At 45.3% G+C, this 18,466-nt stretch overlaps 1 protein-coding gene across 8 annotated transcripts in view; it reads left to right on the forward strand.

Annotated features, from left to right (window-relative positions):
• ints1 (integrator complex subunit 1) overlaps positions 1-18,201 on the forward strand; it is a 26,256-nt gene extending 8,055 nt beyond the window's left edge. For 3 of the 8 annotated variants that reach the window (XM_019866426.1, XM_019866427.1, XM_019866428.1), the window contains 47 exons: positions 514-628; positions 813-1,103; positions 1,404-1,600; positions 1,703-1,840; positions 2,058-2,217; positions 2,293-2,398; positions 2,487-2,673; positions 3,109-3,254; positions 3,481-3,622; positions 4,178-4,354; positions 4,417-4,525; positions 5,295-5,415; positions 5,499-5,576; positions 5,643-5,800; positions 6,333-6,429; positions 6,511-6,602; positions 6,789-6,849; positions 6,927-7,124; positions 7,206-7,335; positions 7,528-7,707; positions 7,787-7,936; positions 8,018-8,197; positions 8,275-8,379; positions 8,466-8,633; positions 8,736-8,847; positions 9,143-9,301; positions 9,403-9,549; positions 9,633-9,731; positions 9,842-9,966; positions 10,268-10,522; positions 10,600-10,759; positions 11,176-11,307; positions 11,386-11,557; positions 11,654-11,780; positions 11,851-11,966; positions 12,042-12,129; positions 12,211-12,455; positions 13,678-13,807; positions 13,912-14,045; positions 14,122-14,314; positions 14,391-14,515; positions 14,635-14,744; positions 14,831-14,944; positions 15,046-15,116; positions 16,731-16,822; positions 16,934-17,043; positions 17,153-18,201. In XM_019866426.1, coding sequence (XP_019721985.1) covers positions 574-628; positions 813-1,103; positions 1,404-1,600; positions 1,703-1,840; positions 2,058-2,217; positions 2,293-2,398; positions 2,487-2,673; positions 3,109-3,254; positions 3,481-3,622; positions 4,178-4,354; positions 4,417-4,525; positions 5,295-5,415; positions 5,499-5,576; positions 5,643-5,800; positions 6,333-6,429; positions 6,511-6,602; positions 6,789-6,849; positions 6,927-7,124; positions 7,206-7,335; positions 7,528-7,707; positions 7,787-7,936; positions 8,018-8,197; positions 8,275-8,379; positions 8,466-8,633; positions 8,736-8,847; positions 9,143-9,301; positions 9,403-9,549; positions 9,633-9,731; positions 9,842-9,966; positions 10,268-10,522; positions 10,600-10,759; positions 11,176-11,307; positions 11,386-11,557; positions 11,654-11,780; positions 11,851-11,966; positions 12,042-12,129; positions 12,211-12,455; positions 13,678-13,807; positions 13,912-14,045; positions 14,122-14,314; positions 14,391-14,515; positions 14,635-14,744; positions 14,831-14,944; positions 15,046-15,116; positions 16,731-16,822; positions 16,934-17,043; positions 17,153-17,265 — 6,555 coding nt within the window. In that variant the 5' untranslated portion in view covers positions 514-573 and the 3' untranslated portion in view covers positions 17,266-18,201. Of the gene's footprint in view, positions 1-109; positions 303-513; positions 629-812; positions 1,104-1,403; positions 1,601-1,702; positions 1,841-2,057; positions 2,218-2,292; positions 2,399-2,486; positions 2,674-3,108; positions 3,255-3,480; positions 3,623-3,646; positions 3,738-3,962; positions 4,105-4,177; positions 4,355-4,416; positions 4,526-5,294; positions 5,416-5,498; positions 5,577-5,642; positions 5,801-6,332; positions 6,430-6,510; positions 6,603-6,788; positions 6,850-6,926; positions 7,125-7,205; positions 7,336-7,527; positions 7,708-7,786; positions 7,937-8,017; positions 8,198-8,274; positions 8,380-8,465; positions 8,634-8,735; positions 8,848-9,142; positions 9,302-9,402; positions 9,550-9,632; positions 9,732-9,841; positions 9,967-10,267; positions 10,523-10,599; positions 10,760-11,175; positions 11,308-11,385; positions 11,558-11,653; positions 11,781-11,850; positions 11,967-12,041; positions 12,130-12,210; positions 12,456-13,677; positions 13,808-13,911; positions 14,046-14,121; positions 14,315-14,390; positions 14,516-14,634; positions 14,745-14,830; positions 14,945-15,045; positions 15,117-16,730; positions 16,823-16,933; positions 17,044-17,152 lie in introns of those variants that run through there. The other 5 variants (XM_019866430.1, XM_019866429.1, XM_019866431.1 and 2 more) reach the window with 5 other exon arrangements.
• Positions 18,202-18,466: the final 265 nt, after the last annotated feature.

Here is an 18,466-nt window from a genome sequence, read left to right on the forward strand (position 1 = left end):
ACCACACACGCGGCGTCCATCAAAACAGGTTCATAAAGTAGTTACTGTGCTGGATCGCGCAGTTAACACTCCTGCCGCTAGAGGGCAGCATGTCACTACCATGCTCTTTACCGTACATGTTTAGCGTACCGTGGAAGACGCCATTGCAAACTGGGCTCTCCCATCAGTAGCATTTTTGTCATTTAGAGACAACACAATGAGGCGCTGATGAACAGCACTTTGTGAACATTTTAAGTCGTCTCTATTCAATTCTCACAACCAGGTCGCTTTCATCGAAAGTTGCCGCTAGACTCCCTGAAGCGGTGAGTTAGCCGCGTTAGCTCGTTGTTGTCAGTCGGGCTTTAGCACATATAGCTGTGAATTGCGACCGAATACGGTACTACCTGCTCATCTTATTAAAGTCCGAGCCCGTAAGAAGACGTTATTGCGATGTCCTGGACCCTCTTAGCTTGCTAAATGCGCGATCAGTAGCTGGCATTCAACTAACCTTACTAATGTCTCCTTTTGTCACAGGTAGAGCATCCACACATATGACGTGAGGTCACTTGTTATCATTTGAGACACTTGGTCGTGATGAATCGGCCAAAGCCAACAGCTCTGCGGCGCCCCAGTGCTGCAAAAACATCAGGTAAGCTACATTAATCAAACTAAATGTCATGTGCAGGCACTCTAATGGTGATATTGTCCCTTCAGATGATGATTCAAACGAGACAACAATGCATAAAGCAATTCGTAGCAGTTTACGAAATAGTAGGGCTGGGTAAGGTTCTGTCAAAACGTTAATGTCAACATGATCCTTTATATTGTCCCAGGCCATCCTCCGCCCGGCGACTTCATTGCTCTGGGCTCAAAGAGCCAGGGTGGCGAATCCAAAGCCCCCGCTGTCCTCTTGAAGCCGGCCGCCACCGTTCTACCTGCCGACCGCAAGAGAGAGACCTCCTCCACCCTCCCATCCTCATCAGGTCTGTCCAGCCTCGCCAAGCGGCCCAAGCTTTCCACCACGCCCCCAGTCAGTGCCCTGGGACGTCTCGCTGATGTTGCGGCTGCAGATAAGAGAGCGATATCACCCTCCATTAAGGAACCATCGGTTTTTCCTATAGAAGGTAAGTCATCATTAAATGCATACAAGGCTGGATTTAGTCAGTAGTTCCAATATCCCAATTGCCAATCATATACTATGCACTAAAGGGACTCTTACATTGGAAGAAATTATATTTTTATTCACATTTGCAGGAGGCATGACTCTGATCTGAAGACATCCGTTTTCATGTGTGTTTTTATAGTTGCCATGATGATTGTCTGGATTGCGTCACTTGAGAGCAAATCATTCTGAATTGCCTTACGTATACCTTGTGCTAAAAATCCAGTAATGTGTGTCAATGTGTGTTGTTGTAATTTTTTAGTGTCGCCAGCACTTTTGCTGGACGACATTGAGTTAGCCGAGTCGGAGGGCAACGATGAGCGCATCGAGGGGTTACTGTGCGGCGCAGTGAAGCAGCTCAAGATGAACCGAGCCAAACCAGACATCACACTGTATCTCAGCCTCATGTTCCTGGCCAAGATCAAACCCAATGTTTTCGCTACAGAAGGAATCATAGAGGTATCAGTTTTACTTGTTCATGTACACAATATTAAACTCTGATGTTTGATTATGTAACATTGATGGATTTTCCTTTCCTTGGTTTCACATTTGTGTGCGTAGGCCTTGTGCAGCCTCCTGCGTCGAGACGCTTCCATTAATTTTAAAGCAAAGGGAAATTCCCTGGTGTCTGTTCTGGCCTGCAATCTGCTGATGGCCGCATACGAAGAGGATGAGAACTGGCCAGAGATTTTTGTCAAGGTGAGAATGGCACCCTGAAAAGTGTATTTATGCATGCATATGTGTTATGGCAAGCAGACACATATCCAGACAATGATGTTTTAGTGATCCACTCAGAGGACAATTAAAAAAAAACAGCCTACACTTACCCATAACAATCAGGCCATTGGTTTAACTTTTAATCCAAAAGCTGATTTCCTCTTGCTTGCTGGTTTCAATATAAAATGCCATTTTTCAGGTGTACATTGAAGACTCCTTGGGAGAAAGAATCTGGGTGGACAGCTCTCACTGCAAGAACTTTGTTGACAACATTCAAACGGCTTTCAGCACCAAGATGCCCCCTAAAAGCATGCTGCTGCAGGCCGACACAGGCCGAACCGCAGGAGATCTCAGTGCCGGTATAGACCGAACACTCTGGCTTATTAATTGTTTTTCATACTGGGAAAATCCTTAAACTCCTGCCTTGATTCTAGGTAGCAGCCCTCATCCTTCAACTCCCGATGAGGATGACAGCCGAGCGGAATTGCTAATAGCGGAGGAGAAACTTAGCCCTGAGGATGAAGGGCAGGTTATGTCACGGTAGTAAAAACTTGTTGAAGCTAAATTAGAATTGAATACGAGTTGATTAGGAGGCATTTTCAAAGGCTCACTGTCTGTCTCATCGCAGGTATGAGGAACTAGCGGAGAGTGTTGAGGACTACGTGCTGGATGTCCTGCGCGATCAGCTAAACCGTCGACAACCTATGGACAACGTGTCACGCAATCTACTGCGCCTGCTGACTGCCACGTGCGGCTACAAAGAGGCTCGACTCATGGCCGTGCAGAGGCTCGAGATGTGGCTGCAGAACCCCAAGGTGAGGGCTGGAACACCAGCTGCCATATTCGTGATCCAAACTTGCTGGATGACATTGTTTGGAGGACACCATGGTCAATTTGTAAGCTGCTCCCTGTCAACAATTAAACTTTTATTGTAGCTTGACAAGCCATCCATTTCTTTTTACAATATTAACCATGATAAAAACTGTAAAAAGTTACTGCATATTAAAAATGACACTTCATAAAAGGACTACCAAGAATTATTAGGGTGACTTTCATTAATGCGACTTGCGACACAGCTTACGTTTTGAAAACTGAAATTGCCCGTATGTTCTATGAACACAATTTGTGGGAACAACTTAATACATGTGACTTTGATTATGCGTTCTTTCCCGATCTGTTGTTGGAAAATGCAGAAGAGCAAATGTAGCCATCATGTATCTTTCATTTCTGCCATTTGTGCACCGGTACAGTTGACTCGGCCGGCGCAGGACCTCCTCATGTCGCTGTGTATGAACTGCAACACGCATGGAGCGGACGACATGGAGGTTATTTCCAACCTGATCAAAATCCGCCTCAAGCCCAAAGTGCTCCTCAACCACTATATGCTCTGTGTCAGGTCCGTGTACACTTTTACAACTCTTTTAAGAGTCACCAGTCTTACTACTTTGACTTTTTTCAAGGTACAATTTGTTGCTTGGTGGTGTTGGTGGTTGTTTTTTTTTTTTTTTCAACTAGTAAATCAGGGTCCCACTGTACTAGATGATCCACACTATCTGGGTCTGGATCTTGGTACCTTGAAATTTGAAAAATGGCTTTCTGATGATTGTTCCATCCATGGGCAGGGAGCTGCTCAACGCGCACAGAGACAACCTGGCCACAATGGTCAAGTTGGTCATCTTCAACGAGTTGTCCAATGCCAGGAACCCCAACAACATGCAGGTTCTTCACACGTTGCTGCAACACAGCCCAGAGCAGGCGCCAAAGGTGATTTGATTCAAAAAAATTCAAATGGAGCGGACGACATGGAGGTTATTTCCAACCTGATCAAAATCCGCCTCAAGCCCAAAGTGCTCCTCAACCACTATATGCTCTGTGTCAGGTCCGTGTACACTTTTACAACTCTTTTAAGAGTCACCAGTCTTACTACTTTGACTTTTTTCAAGGTACAATTTGTTGCTTGGTGGTGTTGGTGGTTGTTTTTTTTTTTTTTCAACTAGTAAATCAGGGTCCCACTGTACTAGATGATCCACACTATCTGGGTCTGGATCTTGGTACCTTGAAATTTGAAAAATGGCTTTCTGATGATTGTTCCATCCATGGGCAGGGAGCTGCTCAACGCGCACAGAGACAACCTGGCCACAATGGTCAAGTTGGTCATCTTCAACGAGTTGTCCAATGCCAGGAACCCCAACAACATGCAGGTTCTTCACACGTTGCTGCAACACAGCCCAGAGCAGGCGCCAAAGGTGATTTGATTCAAAAAAATTCAAATTCCTTTTTCCTGATGTCTTGGCTCAAAATAAACATTTTTGTGTGTAGTTCTTGGCGATGGTCTTCCAGGATCTACTCACCAACAAGGACGACTACCTCCGCGCCTCGCGAGCCCTGCTGAGAGAGATCATCAAACAGACCAAACACGAAATCAATTTCCAGTCCTTCTGCTTCGGTTTGATGCAGGAGAGGAAGGAGCCCACCTATGTGGACATGGAGTTCAAAGTAAGGGTCTCGGCCCTGCTTCCTCTCAGTCTCCTTCGTTTAACTTTGTTTTCTCCCCGTAGGAGCGCTTTGTTATCCAGGTCACCGATTTGCTGACCGTCTCCATGATGTTGGGGATCACAGCTCAGGTCAAAGAAGCAGGCATTGCGTGGGACAAAGGAGAGAAGAAGAGTGAGTTATTTGCATGATATTGGGTGACCTAAAAAAAAAAAAAAAAGGAACATCATTTGAAATATGAATATAGTTAACTACATGTCCTAAGCAAATTGGTTTTCAAAGTTGATACATCAAGCACCACCTCAATTCTTGGCTCTCAGTACCATCATAACCATCAACATTAAATGTAAGAAAATAAAAGTGCACTTCATTTAAGATGCTGTTAAAATGAATTACATAAAAAATAAAGCAAAATGGTACAAAAAAAACAATCGCACTGGATTAGGGGAAAAAAAGCGGAAGCAACATCAGTCGGAATATGCACAGTTTGAAAATTTAATCCAGTGATTCTTTTGCGGACCACAAGAGGGAGCCCTCCTACCGCGACTCAAAATGCTTGTGCCACTCGGAGAAGCACTGCCCTCGGGAAACGAAATTAAATGGCTTCTATGTTGACTTAATCAGCAATTTATTGAGAAGATTTTCAAAATCCATATTCAAACTCATTTTAAAACCTCTTCACCAATATGTGTACTGCTTGTGGCGCAACACCTCCTTCTGTTTGCCCTAACGTTTCAATTTTTAAATTCCATGTTGGGATTAGTAAAACAACCAAGAAAACCAAACTGAAATTAAACATTTTACATAAAAGTTTTGTCTGTTTTCCAGATTTTTTTCAAAATTGAAGTCATCTGAGCGAAGATTGACATGGAAAAAATAAAAAAATAAATTGGCACATTTGTGTTTAGTAGCGTTAAAATTCAGCTTCTTGTTCTTTCTCCAGACCTGGAGGTCCTGAGGTCCTTCCAGAATCAGATTGCCTCCATCCAGAGGGATGCCGTGTGGTGGCTTCACACGGTGGTTCCCACCATCAGCAAAGTGGGCGCCAAAGACTACGTGCACTGGTGGATATTGATGTCTCAGAACCTGGTTCTCGTTTGCAAAAACCTCAGTTTCAAATTTCCAATATTTCTTCTTCACTCCACAGCCTTCACAAAGTGCTTTTCACGGAGCAACCCGAGACCTATTACAAGTGGGACAACTGGCCGCCAGAGAGCGACAGGAAGTGAGTCGCAAACGGTCGTCTGTTGATTGGGTTGCACTCGACTGAGATGTCTTTCCTGCTCCATAGTTTTTTCCTGCGCCTCTGCTCCGAGGTGCCTCTGCTGGAGGACACGCTGATGCGCATCCTTGTCATCGGGCTGTCACGCGATCTGCCGCTGGGTCCGGCGGATGCCATGGAGCTCGCCGACCATCTGGTTAAGAGGGCTGCTGGCGTTCAGTCTGACGGTGAGCAGTTGCCATCGAACTCTTGAATGATAAGGAGATGAACTGTGTTTTTTTTTCACAGTTTGAAACAGTTGTTCGGGTGTTTTCCATTTCCATTGACTGTATACATCAGCCCATATAAAATGGACCGTTGGCGAGTTTGACTTTTGTTACCATGACAACCAGGGGTGGAGTCTGAACCTTGGACAAGTGGCTTTTATTTGTAGTAACAGAGTGCAGGTTAGGGAGAAAAAAAGAGTCCTCCTTTAAAGACAATAAAAGGATTTTCACTCATGGAGGCAGCACTTCATACGCTACACTGTGTGCATGTGGCAATAAGACAAAATAAATATTCACCTGCTGTCACCACTTCACAGCAGTGAGCTAAGATTGTTAGCTAAAGCTAATTTATGCATCAATAAAATCTGCTTACCTTTTGCCTGGTTTGGCTAGGGGTTGATGTTTCACTGTTGTTAAAATGTCATATTTTTTACATAATATCTCTTCTTTTTAAAACATCACATTGTGGACTTTTCCTCCTCTTGTCAACCAGATCTGGAAGTTTTGGTTGTCGAGCGGATCCAGCTCATTGACGCCGTGCTCAATCTGTGCACATACCATCACCCAGAAAACATTCAGCTGCCTGCAGGGTACTTGACTTGACTTTTAAAGCACTCACATGTCGCCAGTGTTTGCAGTTACTAATAACAAATGACTCCAAACTTTTGAAGGTACCAGCCACCAAATTTGGCAATATCCACTCTTTATTGGAAAGCATGGCTTCTGCTGCTGGTGGTCGCTGCGTTCAACCCACAAAAAATAGGTACTGTGCTGTGCCATTTTTCCTTTTCAATAATCTAGATTGGCAAAAGTATTGGAACACCTGGGCTTTAGCACCTTCGGAAATGTGACATCATTTAACTAGGTCATATAACTTTTTGAGCTAAATAGGTCATCGAACTAACTAGCTAATTTAATCTATGTGAACTATTCATCATTTCTTCTGCAGGCTTGACTGCCTGGGATGGCTACCCTACCTTGAAAATGCTGATGGAGATGGTTATGACCAAGTAGGCGCCTCTCCCCTAATAACGCTCACGATTTCTGATTTTAAAGCCCCGCGTCATAATCGTTCACGCTTCCACAGCAACTACACGTACCCGCCTTGCACCGTGGCGGACGACGACACCAAGACGGAGATGATCAGTCGTGAGCTGCAGATCTCACAGCGTGAGAAGCAGGAGATTCTGGCCTTCGAAAGCCACTTGGCCGCCGCATCCACAAAACAGACCATCACAGAGAACAACAGCCTGCTGCTTTCCCAGCTCACTAGTCTGGACCCGCAGTAAGTTCACACAACTCAAACGACTTAGTAATCAGTAGTTAAGTTCAGAGTGTTAACGTGACGTGTTTTGTTTGTGCTCAGGGGTCCACCTCGTCGACCTCCACCTCAGGTCCAGGAGCAAGTGAAGACCCTCAACCAGTCCCTACGCCTCGGCCATCTCCTATGCCGTAGCCGGAACCCGGACTTTCTACTCAACATCATACAGAGACAGGTAAGTAGCGATGCAGTTGGGGTGCAATGAAAGTAACGCAACTACGCAAGGCAAAGCAGGCATGCCGAATAATGTGAAAATATTTCATATAAGCCATTGTCAAAAAGAATGTGAAGATATGAAAAATTATCATCTTAACATCCACACAAGGCATGTGCAGTGCTGCCGCGCTAATACAACTTCCTTGTATAGGCTTCGTCCCAGTCCATGCCCTGGTTGGCTGATCTGGTCCAGTCCAGCGAGGGGTCCTTAGATGTGCTTCCCGTGCAGTGCCTTTGTGAATTCCTGCTGCACGACGCTGCAGACGACAGCCTGCATATGGACGACGATGACGAAGGAGGGAGCAAAGAACAAAAAGCCAAGAGAAGACAAGTACTTCCATGATTACTTTTTTTTTTGTTCTTGTTATGGATCTTTACACCCAATATTAAGTGTAGTTTGTTCCCAACAGAGGCAGCAAAAACAAAGGCAGCTCCTCGGACGGCTTCAGGATCTTTTGCTGGGTCCCAAAGCCGATGAACAGACAACCTGCGAAGTTCTAGATTACTTTCTGCGTCGTCTCAGCTCCTCTCAGGTGGCTTCAAGAGTCCTGGCAATGAAGGTATTTCTGCTCTCATCAATCGGCTCACCACTCATTGTGTTGAAAACCCAATTTCACCGTTCACTACGCACTCGCGTGCAGGGCTTGGCACTGGTGCTAACCGAAGGAGGTCTGAAGGACGGAGAGGAACGCGACCAGCCCATGGAGGAGGACTCCACAGATGCCGAGCTTCTGCCGGGGTACCAGTGGTTGCTGCAGGACCTCCCCAAGCTCCCAATGTTCGACAGCGTCCGAGGCATGACGTCCACCGCCCTGCAGCAGGTCCGCATTAATAACATGGAAACGGCGAGGAGCTTCCATTTTCAAGCCTTTCTCATCTTGTTTTTCCTCCAACCAAGGCCATACACATGGAGACGGATCCTCAGACCATCAGCGCCTATCTCATCTACCTGTCACAGTATGCACCAGTGGAGGAGCAGGCTTCTCACAACGACCTGGCTTTGGTAATCATTCAGTCATCAAAAATCTCCTTTCTCAATACTTGAGTCCACATTGTGCTTGTTCTCGCAAACGTCCTGTTCTCCCGCAGGATGTGGCTCGGCTGATCGTGGAGCGCTCCACCATCATGAACAATCTTTTCTCCAAGCACTCCTGCAGGCCCGAGTCGGAGGCTGTCCTCGGCGCTTTCCTCACCATCTTCTCCGCTTACATCAGGAGGATGAGGAAGACCAAAGATGGCGAGGATCTGTACAGCTGGGTACAAGCCACCTCCAACCGCACTCGTGAAGTTTGATCTTTGTCACTCGACTTAGTGTTGAATCTTTTTTTTTGCCGGTTGTTTTGACTTTTTTTTTTTTAGTCAGAGTCTCAAGATCAGGTGTTTCTGCGCTGGACTACAGGCGAGACAGCCACCATGCACATCCTTGTCGTCCACGCGATGGTCATCCTTCTTACCCTGGGACCGCCTAAAGGTAGTTTATGAATAAAATTAAGTTGGCGAGCATGCTTGTCAGTGAATGGATGAGGAATAGGCATATTTTGGGAACAAAGAAAAAATATCAAAGGCATCAAAGGTAAGAAGAAGCATGATATAATTTAATCCTACCACTTTTTTACAGTCGGGTTGGAATAGGACAGTCCTATCCTGTCTTCATACAGACAAAAGTTCACACACACAATACAGTAGTTTCATACACCCATCTTTACAAAGGATAGAAAATGAAAAGTCTCCATGTTTTTTTGTGCTTTTCTGTATCAATACCGCAGGAGAGAGTGACTTCTACTGTCTTTTGGACATTTGGTTCCCCGACAAGAAACCATTGCCCACTGCCTTCCTGGTGGACACGTCAGAGGAAGCCCTGCTGTTGCCTGATTGGTTGAAACTGAGGATGATTCGATCTGAGGTGCCTCGATTGGTGGATGCAGGTAATGCTTTGAGCACGAGTAGCTGTTCTTCTCAGTAAGATTTTTTTTTTTTTTTTTTTTTTTAATGCATATTGTGTACCCATTATACCTTTTACCTTCAGCTCTGCAAGACCTGGAGCCTGAGCAATTGCTACTGTTTGTGCAATCGTTTGGAATCCCGGTCTCAAGCATGAGTAAACTGCTGCAGTACTTGGACCAGGCTGTCACTGTTGAACCACGGGCACTAGAGCAGAACATTATGGACAAGGGTAGGAGTCTGCTGCGCTTTCACTTTTATTTGATTATTGTGCTTGTCTAAATGCGCCGGCTTTGTGTATTTCGTCTGCGGCAGACTACATGGCCCACTTGGTGGAGGTGCAGCATGAGCGGGGTGCCACCGGGGGGCATGCTTTCCATAGGTTGCTGAGCTCCTTCCTTCCACCTCAGAGAGGTCAGGTGGCTTCATCTTCTCTCTGAAGACGATTTTGACTCACAATATCTTATTTTAATGTAAGTCACTGTTAAAAATGAATGCAAAATTCTGATGATTCTTTCCCATAGATGCTGCCGAACCAAGTAAATCCAAAGTTACAGTGGAAACTCCCCACGGTTCTGTTAGGATGAGAGCGGCCACGCAGCTCCCTGCGGTCGGGCCTGATGATGACCTTACAGGCTTGATGCTGCGGGTAGGACACACTAGGAAATAAGCTGCATAGAACATAGTTAGAATATGACCAACCCCCAAGCACGTCAAGAAAAAAAAACTCGTACACGCTTACTTCTGTATTAAAGGGTGGCGTACTCAAAGATAAATAACATTAAGGTGACCGATGCAAAACATTTGCAGCACAAACCTCACAACTTTTGTGACATAATTTGTCAGCGCGAATGCCTTCCAATGGGCCCCACAATTAAAAAATAATTCTGCTCATATCTTCTGTGACTTAGCGGGCACCACTCCAACTCATCTGACTTGTTCTTCCTCAGATATTTCCTTTGAAGGCAGAGCAGCGCTGGCCCGGCCCGCCCCCCAACCAGCTCTCGCTGGCCTTGCAGCAGGCTCTGGCCAAAGAGCTGATGCGGGCTAAGCAGGGTCAAGTTCACCAAGCCGGGCTGGCTCTGCGTCTCCTTCAGGGCATTGCCGCCTTGCTTACCTCGACCCATGCCGGGCCCATTGTCCTGTCCATGCACCGCAACCACGCCCTCGCTTGCCCGCTCATGCGCCAGCTTCACCTCTACCAGGTATGCAATACATGCTCATCAACTTTTTCCGATTCCATTTTCTACCCCGTTGTGTTGACATTTTCTTCTCCCCTCAGCGCCTAGTTCCGCAGGACGTTTCCTTCTCTTCTTTATTCCTCAAAGTCAACGTTGAGATGCTCATCTGGCTTGACAATCCCTCCATGGAGGCGGGCCCGCTAAAGACTCTGCTCAAGTCTTTCATTGGCCAAAACTCTCTCACACATCGGCACAACGATGGTGAGCGCCTTCATCTTTTGAGATGCTGAATATTTTCTGGGAATGATTTAGTTTTTTTTTTTTGAGTGAGTCACTCACTGATGGTGGCTTTGGTTCTCACAGAGCGACAGTGTGGATGGTTTCTGTGTCTATAATTGCCATATGATTGAAAAGAGATCAATAGGACAGTGTTTCTCAACCTTTATTGAGCCAAGGCAGATATTTCAAATCGGAAAAAAATCTCACGGCACACCACTTGGCTAAACGACTCTCAAAAAGTGGATTTACTGGTTAAATATTTACCTTCAGTAATCTAGTGGAAGAGTATTTCATTGTTTTGCCTGTTGCTATATGTGGTCGGCATCGGCAAATGGGGGAAAAAAAAAAAAGAAAGATTGGTGGATATTTAGTCAATTGTTTCTTTCCTCCTCTGTCAGTCCGCTCAGGCTTCCTCCACCTGGCTGAGGCACTTGCCTATCATAGCGACACCGAGGTGCAAATGAGAGCCATCATAGCCATGCTGAAGGCCAAAGAGAGATGCAACGCAGAGCCGGAGCTCATCGGAAAAGGTTGCACTTACAGTTTGCCAATATTTTCTTTTCTTTTGTCCTAGTACTAACCTTTTTGTTCGACTTCACATCTTTCAGTTTTACAAGGGCTGATGGAGGCCAAGTCTCCACATTTGGAAGAGCTGTTGTCTCTTTTGTTGACGGCCAGCACCCAGAACGGGACATCCGTCTCCGTTGCCATGGTTATTTCTTTGCTATTGCAGGAAAGCGAGGAGCGAGTCGTGAAGAAAGAACCGGATGCAAATGCCAAGTGAGCGCAGCATTTCACTTTTCCATGTCGTCTTTTGGTGGATGGATATTTTTTTTGGCGGCCACACCAAAATGAATGATCCGTCTCCTTTGCAAGCAGCTCCGAGGTGACAAAGTCCGGCCTGAGCTCGGGTCTACTGGTGGATTGGATGGAGTATCTTGACCCCGAGGTCACGTCCGTGTGTCCCGACCTTCAGCAGAAACTCTTGTTTGCCCTCAACAAGGTGAGAGCCTTCCCCTTATCGCATCTCAAACCAGCAGTTTTCTTTCCTAATGCATCCTCCTGTTTCATAGGCGCGAGGCACTCCTGCCTACAGGCCTTACCTTCTGGCCCTGCTCACGCATCAGTCTAACTGGTCCACGCTGCTGCAGTGTATCAACGCTCTGCTCAGCAAGCGAAAAGACTACAAGTACGGTGCAACTAGTAACCTAGCATAATGTTCATTGTGTGTTCTATGTTGAACATACTATAAAATGCCTTTCAGCCTTGATCCAACGTCAGCTCTGGATTTCCTGTGGGCGTGCAGCCACATCCCACGCATCTGGCAAGGACGCGACCAGAAGATCCCTCAAGTCGGTTCCAAAACCAGAAGAGTCCACTTGGCGTCTCCGTAAATAAACATCTGACTTTTTCTTTTCCTTATGTGAGTACAGAAGAAAACTGAGAAATTTGTGATGCGACTCAGCTCTGAGGAGCTCATCAGTCTGGTGGATCTGATTCTGGCTGAGTCGGAGCTTAACTGCCGCAGCGAGAGGAGCGCGGCGGCGGAGGAGGAGGCGTCCTGCTCGCTCATCCAGGCCCGGCTGCCGCTACTCCACTCCTACTGCAACGGCCAACTGGACAACATCAAAAAGGTCTCCGAGTACCTCATCAGCTGCACCAGGAAGTGGGAGGACAGGTTGGTATCATCTCCGTCATCTCAAGTCGTCGCCTCCTTTCAAATAAATGCATTTTCCTTGTAAATGTTTAAGCGTTAAGTTAATCTATTAAACTGAATTTTTAAAATGTGTGTATTTCAGATGACACTTTCTTTGAGAACATAATTTAGAACAGAGAGCTGTTTCTCGTCGTTTGCGCCCCAAATGCACAATAAAGTAAGCCAATGGTTGAAAGCAGCAACCAGTGTCGTTGAAAACTGATAATATAGCTCTTGTATGAAATATTATTGGATGTCTATTGTTGTTTTCCCCAATTAGCCCAGCTACTGAGTGTTTTAAAAAAAAAAAAAATTATCTTGCCGCCGATTAACTTGGGCCAAATCATGCCCGATGTTCCTTTCCCGTTACCGATGAACTTTGCAGCCTCTCCTCTATCAAGGCATAACGCCGCGGACCAGCAAGAAACCCGATAATTAGGTCTATTGGTGTGAAATTAAAACCGGCAGAAGTCGGCGGCACCGTGATCTCTTTAAAAGCTCAGTGCTGTTATAATGAAGCCGAGAGGATTAAGGCTCAGGCGCTAAACTCGCCTGTGTTGTGAGCCGCTGTCAGAGATCAGGGTGCAACTCTTTGTGGAGCCCAACCCTCCTTTTCACCAATGTGTCTTCTCCTTATTAAAGGGACTTTAATGAGGAAACTTTGGCCAAGGTCAAATAAAATTAGTTGGCGAATTACAGTATTTTTTTTCTTTAGTGCAGCTGAGATGTCGCTGGTAAAAAAAACAACCGGATAAACACGCGCACAAAAAAAAAGGAAGCACTTGGCCTTGTGTTGAGTGTATGTTATATTAGATAAGCTGCTGTTGATTCCAATTACATACCACCAAACAAGCGCTTCTTTTGGCATTCAAGGTCGCTGCGGCTGCAATAAACTGTCTCGTTAGTGGAGTTGAGCTCTCGCCTTGTGAGCGGCTGGCCTTAAGAGGATTTCCATGAAACTACGGCAGACATGAAGCCAAACATTGTTGTTGCTTTTTTTTTTGTATGTGCTCACATTGTGCTAATGTGTACGAATTGTTGTCACTTGTCAAGAGACACAAAAAAAGAATGCGCTGGATGATCAGAGAAGGTCGAAAAAATGGTTACGTTTATACATTAATACCAATGTGCAATGCGGCTTTTTGGAAGGATTAAGGGTGCTGGTCATTTTACATGTGGGTAACTTTTTTTTTAATCCCCTCAGTGCCATGAGTAAGCGTTGCCAGAACTTGCTACTGCAGATCTACCTCCACTTCCCCGAGGTCATCCAGCACGTCACCTTGCCCGAGGGCACGCTCAGCAGCGGGGGGACAGCGGACGGCAGCAGCTGCAAGGTAAAGTGGCTTAGTTAGCATCCCTATTGTGGGATTTTATTGGGAGATTTCAGTGGGGAATGCCTGATTTAGATATCGAAATCATATTTGTCTTATTTTGTCAGCTTGACATGCTGGTCCATCGTCTGGTTACGCTGCTCGCCGATGTCGTGGAATCCAAATCAGCTGAGGGACGTGTTTCTGATGCCAATCTCGCGTGTAGGAAACTGGCCGTGTCACATCCTGTCCTCTTGCTCCGGTGAGAAGCCTCCACCAACTTCACTTGTTTATTTTATACAACGCATATTGACCGTTCACCTTTTCTTCCCATCCAGGCACCTGCCCATGATCGCAGGCCTGCTTCACGGCCGCATTCACCTCAACTTTCGCGAATTCCGGCAGCAGAACCACATGATGTTCTTCAGCAACGTGTTGGCCATCCTGGAGCTGCTGCAGCCCCTCGTCTTCCACGTTGACCACCAGAGGGCGCTGCAAGACTGCCTCCTGTCTTTCATGAAGGTCCTCAAGGTTGGTGGCGCACCGCTTCAATGGAAGCTGTTGACTGTCAGGAGTTCTTCAACGGTTCTTCCTTCTTGACCTGTAGAACTTTCAAAGGAGTCGTTCTCCACTGGTCTTCATCAACAAGTTCCTCCAGTTCACACAAAAGTATATTACCCATGATGCAGCAGCCGCCATCCCATACCTGCAGAGGCACTCGGATATTTTGCAGTAAGTCATGGCAGATTAAGCAGACTACAGGCATACCAGTTTCTAACATCTTGAGAAAAAGTTGCCAATAGTTTACAACTCCGGCTGGTTATTTCTTTTTCTACATTCTTGTTTTACAGGAGCATGAGTGCTGAAAACCCAGACTTGGTCCAGCTGAAGTCTCTACTAGCTGGGCTCACTCTTCCTGTAAAAAGCTCCTCCACGGAGGTCTCTACAGAAGACGGAGATGGTAAGATTTGAAAGGATTCTTTCATCATATTAAGAAAGCAATCCCTGACCCTGCAGATTACAGTTTTTATTATTCATCTTCTCCAGATGAGATGGCGGCCGGCTCCCTCCCTCTGGTCAACATCTCCGCGTCGGTTCCACTGAGTGGCACCGACATGACGACGTATCTGCGGAATATTTCAAGAGGCGAGGCCATGGAGGGTGAGGCTGACTCGGCTGCTTTGGCCCAGAGAGAGCGCAGCATGCGGTCGATTGACGGTGGTGACTCACCCTGCAGTTTTGAACTTTTTGCTCCTCTTCAGATGTGCTGGAAGTGTTGACGGAGGTGGATGAGAAGTCAAGGAGGAGCCCGGAGATCATCCAATACTTCATTGTGAGTCACCGAGCAAATAGAACACGAGAGAGAGAGCGAGAGAGCACAAACATCTTCAACTGCCAAATCATAGCTGCACCTAAAACATACAAATGCACTTAATTTTAGCTATTTAAAGCTCAATGCATAGACAATTTCCTTATATAGTGGCAAGCAGTACGAGCAAGGCTTCTCTTAGTTAATGTGTGTAATGGTGGGGGGGGCATTGTACCAGTGTAGAATACTGTGGAACCTCGTTTTTCATGAGTAATCTATTCCAGAAAGTCTGACGAGAAATGAATAACTGAAGCCATACGATGCATAGGAAATATAACAACAAATCAGTTCCATACACCCAGAAATATGAACAAAAAAAATGTACTTAATTGGCAATAACAATCGTTTGACAAATCATAAACCTTGTGAAATAAATGCAAATGACTAATGAAATGCATCAATGAACATCAAACTTTTACCTTGACTGCTGACGAATGAACAGAAATTTTTACCATTCCCCTCTGAAATTCTGTCGTGCTTCTCATCAGCTTTATGAAAGGGCCGGGGGCACTTGAAACTTTATTTTCCCTCACGCTGTCAATAAATAAGCCCAAAAATTCTAAATGCTTCCAAACTCGCAGGGTGCCGCTTACATCGCAAGAAGATACTTGATAAATTTGGGCGTGCGCATTGGATTCTTTATGTGGGTGCTCAATGCCAGAAAATAAGTATGTCATGGACCATTTTCATCCATCCATCCATTCACCCAACCATCCATTATCTCATCCGCTTCTCCTCATGAAGGTCACAGGCGTGCTGGGGCCTATCCCAGCCATTTTCGGGCAGTAGGCGGGGTACACCCTGAACTCGTTGCCGCCCAATCGCAGGGCACACAGAGACAAACAGCAAGCATTCACATGCACAATCACACCTAGGGACAATTTAAAGTGATCATTTAACATACCGTGCATAATTTTGGAATGTGGGAGGAGACCGTAGTAACCGGAGAAAACCCACGCAGGCACGGGAAGACCATGCAAACTCATGACCGCTGCACTTTAAGGCGGATGTGCTAACCAGTCGATCACCGCGCCGCCCTGGACCGTTTTAAGCCGTAGAAAAAGAGCTCAGGGCAACATTTGAGCGAAGGAAAAAAAAATGTTGAAAAATGAATTCTATGAAAACTAGGGCATTTTTCAACCAAAGTGTCACTGTATGATAATGTTGCTGTTCAACAAAAGAGCATGTATCGATATTTTTTGGATTATTTAGCCAAAATAAAGTAAATGTCACAATTTGAATAGGAAGATACAATTAAATTACCGGTATGTGCAACTATTCAACTTGCTGAAAATTAAGAAAGAAATTACCATCATAATTAGTGTATATTTATTTATCTGTTCATTTCCTGTCAAATTTAGCCTGCTTTTTAATTTTACCTGTATTATGTATTTAAAAATATTTGTAAATGCCACACGAGAAGGCTTGACCTGAGATTCAAAAGCGGAACCACTTGACTGTGAGGAATTTTTTTCATGCTTATCTCAAATTGAAACCTGTAGTCTGGACTGCCCCGAATGATCAATCGGAGTTGTCTAAAATGTCACATAGAATCTCACAAACGGGCTTATTCAACAGAATGACCTGCAGAGACTCATGACGTCCTCGGAGGAGTTGTGTCGGAACATTGCATTCAACCTGGCGCTGCGCTGCATCCAGAACAATCCCTGGTAATGTCGCAATCAACCAAATTTGACTAACGTGTCCCAAAAAAAAAAAAAGCGAGTCATTTTGATCAATAAATTGTAACATTTGACCTCATGTGCATTTCCGTCCTGCAGCCTGGCAACCGACTTCCTGCCGACATTTATGTACTGCATGGGCAGCAGCGACTTCGATGTGGTGCAGACTGCTTTGAGGAATCTTCCGGAATATGTGCTTCTCTGTCAAGGTAAGACAAAACACGTCCTCGCAGAGGAGCGACGACTCCTCTCCTCGGGACTGCGCCGAACACGCCATCCATGTGAGTGTTGTTTTTCTTTTCTTCCTCTCCTCTCCAGAACATGCAGACATTTTGCTCCACAAGGCGTTCTTAGTGGGGGTCTACGGACAAATTGACACCAGTTCAATGATAGCGGACTCCATGAAGGTCCTTCACATGGAGGCCATTTAACTAAATACAGTTGCACCCTCATCTGATCGAAAATGATGTCTCAACATTTGAATGGACAATTTAGTTCAGACACACAATTTCTTGAGTTAGGCTTTCTTAGGTGGTCATCTTATTTTAGTTTGTATGGGTATATCTCAAAATCATTTGAATATCATGGAAGCATACATTTTTTTTTTCAATTCAAAAAGTGTAATTTGAACTACACAGATTCATATCGGGGGAGTTGCGATTTTTAACATGTTCATTCATAATATTTCGTAAAAGTGTGCCACGGCTCTGTAAAAGTGCGTAGCTGTATTAAGTAGTCTCAGAACGCTTTCCAGCATCAACAAAATAGCTGTGCTAAACTAGCAATTGCTTTCTAAACAAGCCAACATTAGTGATGATGGCTATGCCGGTAGCAGGACTTAGTTATAATATTATTGCTACAAAACTATATGATGAAGTTGGAGATTTTGTCAGCTGTCGAGCTGTCAGTATCGAAATGACAAAAGAAAATCATGATGAAACATTTTTCACAGTGTAGTGAATCCAGTGTACAAATTTCACTTTTTGAATTGAACCACTCAAAAGAATTCACTTTTAACTGCTTTATCTCTTTGATTGACACCTGTATGTAAAATTCACTCTTGCAATTTGAATGTCTGAATTTGAAACGTCAACATTGCTTGACTTTTAAACGAGGGACCACAAAGGTTCTCTATTATGGATTCCAGTCTTTGTCTGCAGGCCAATATGTTTTCCTGTCACCCAAAAAGCATTTTCAGAGCACTCCCGGTGAATTAAGAGAATTTAAAAAAAAAAGGTACATTTGAGCAAGTAGTGGAACCAATTTCTGCAGCCACTAGTTTCATCCACAATGATAAGCTGAAATTGTAAATAAAACAAGACACCAAAGCCAATTATTAACTTTCATGTACCCTGTACAAGAAGAGGGGGAAAAAAAAGAAAAAGATGCCAAGCGGGCGCCTTTCAATCTATTGCAGACAAAAGTGGGAAGCGGCTGTCACGCTGCGTGGCGGCTCGCTCCTCGCCGGCGCGCGGCAGGCAGATTAAAAGCGGCGATGAGCATGCTGCGATGGAAACCATTTTGCCATGAAAAGTGCGTCTTGTTCAGCCCCTCTGCCACCGACTTGATGTGAAAGCTTCTACTCAGCGTCAAAAGAGCCGAGTCAAACAGCGCAGGCATGCGGGCCCAAGG

The sequence above is a fragment of the Hippocampus comes genome, unplaced genomic scaffold, assembly GCF_001891065.2.
Source record: "Hippocampus comes isolate QL1 unplaced genomic scaffold, H_comes_QL1_v1.1 scaffold99, whole genome shotgun sequence".
Classification (NCBI taxonomy): Eukaryota; Metazoa; Chordata; class Actinopteri; order Syngnathiformes; family Syngnathidae; genus Hippocampus; species Hippocampus comes.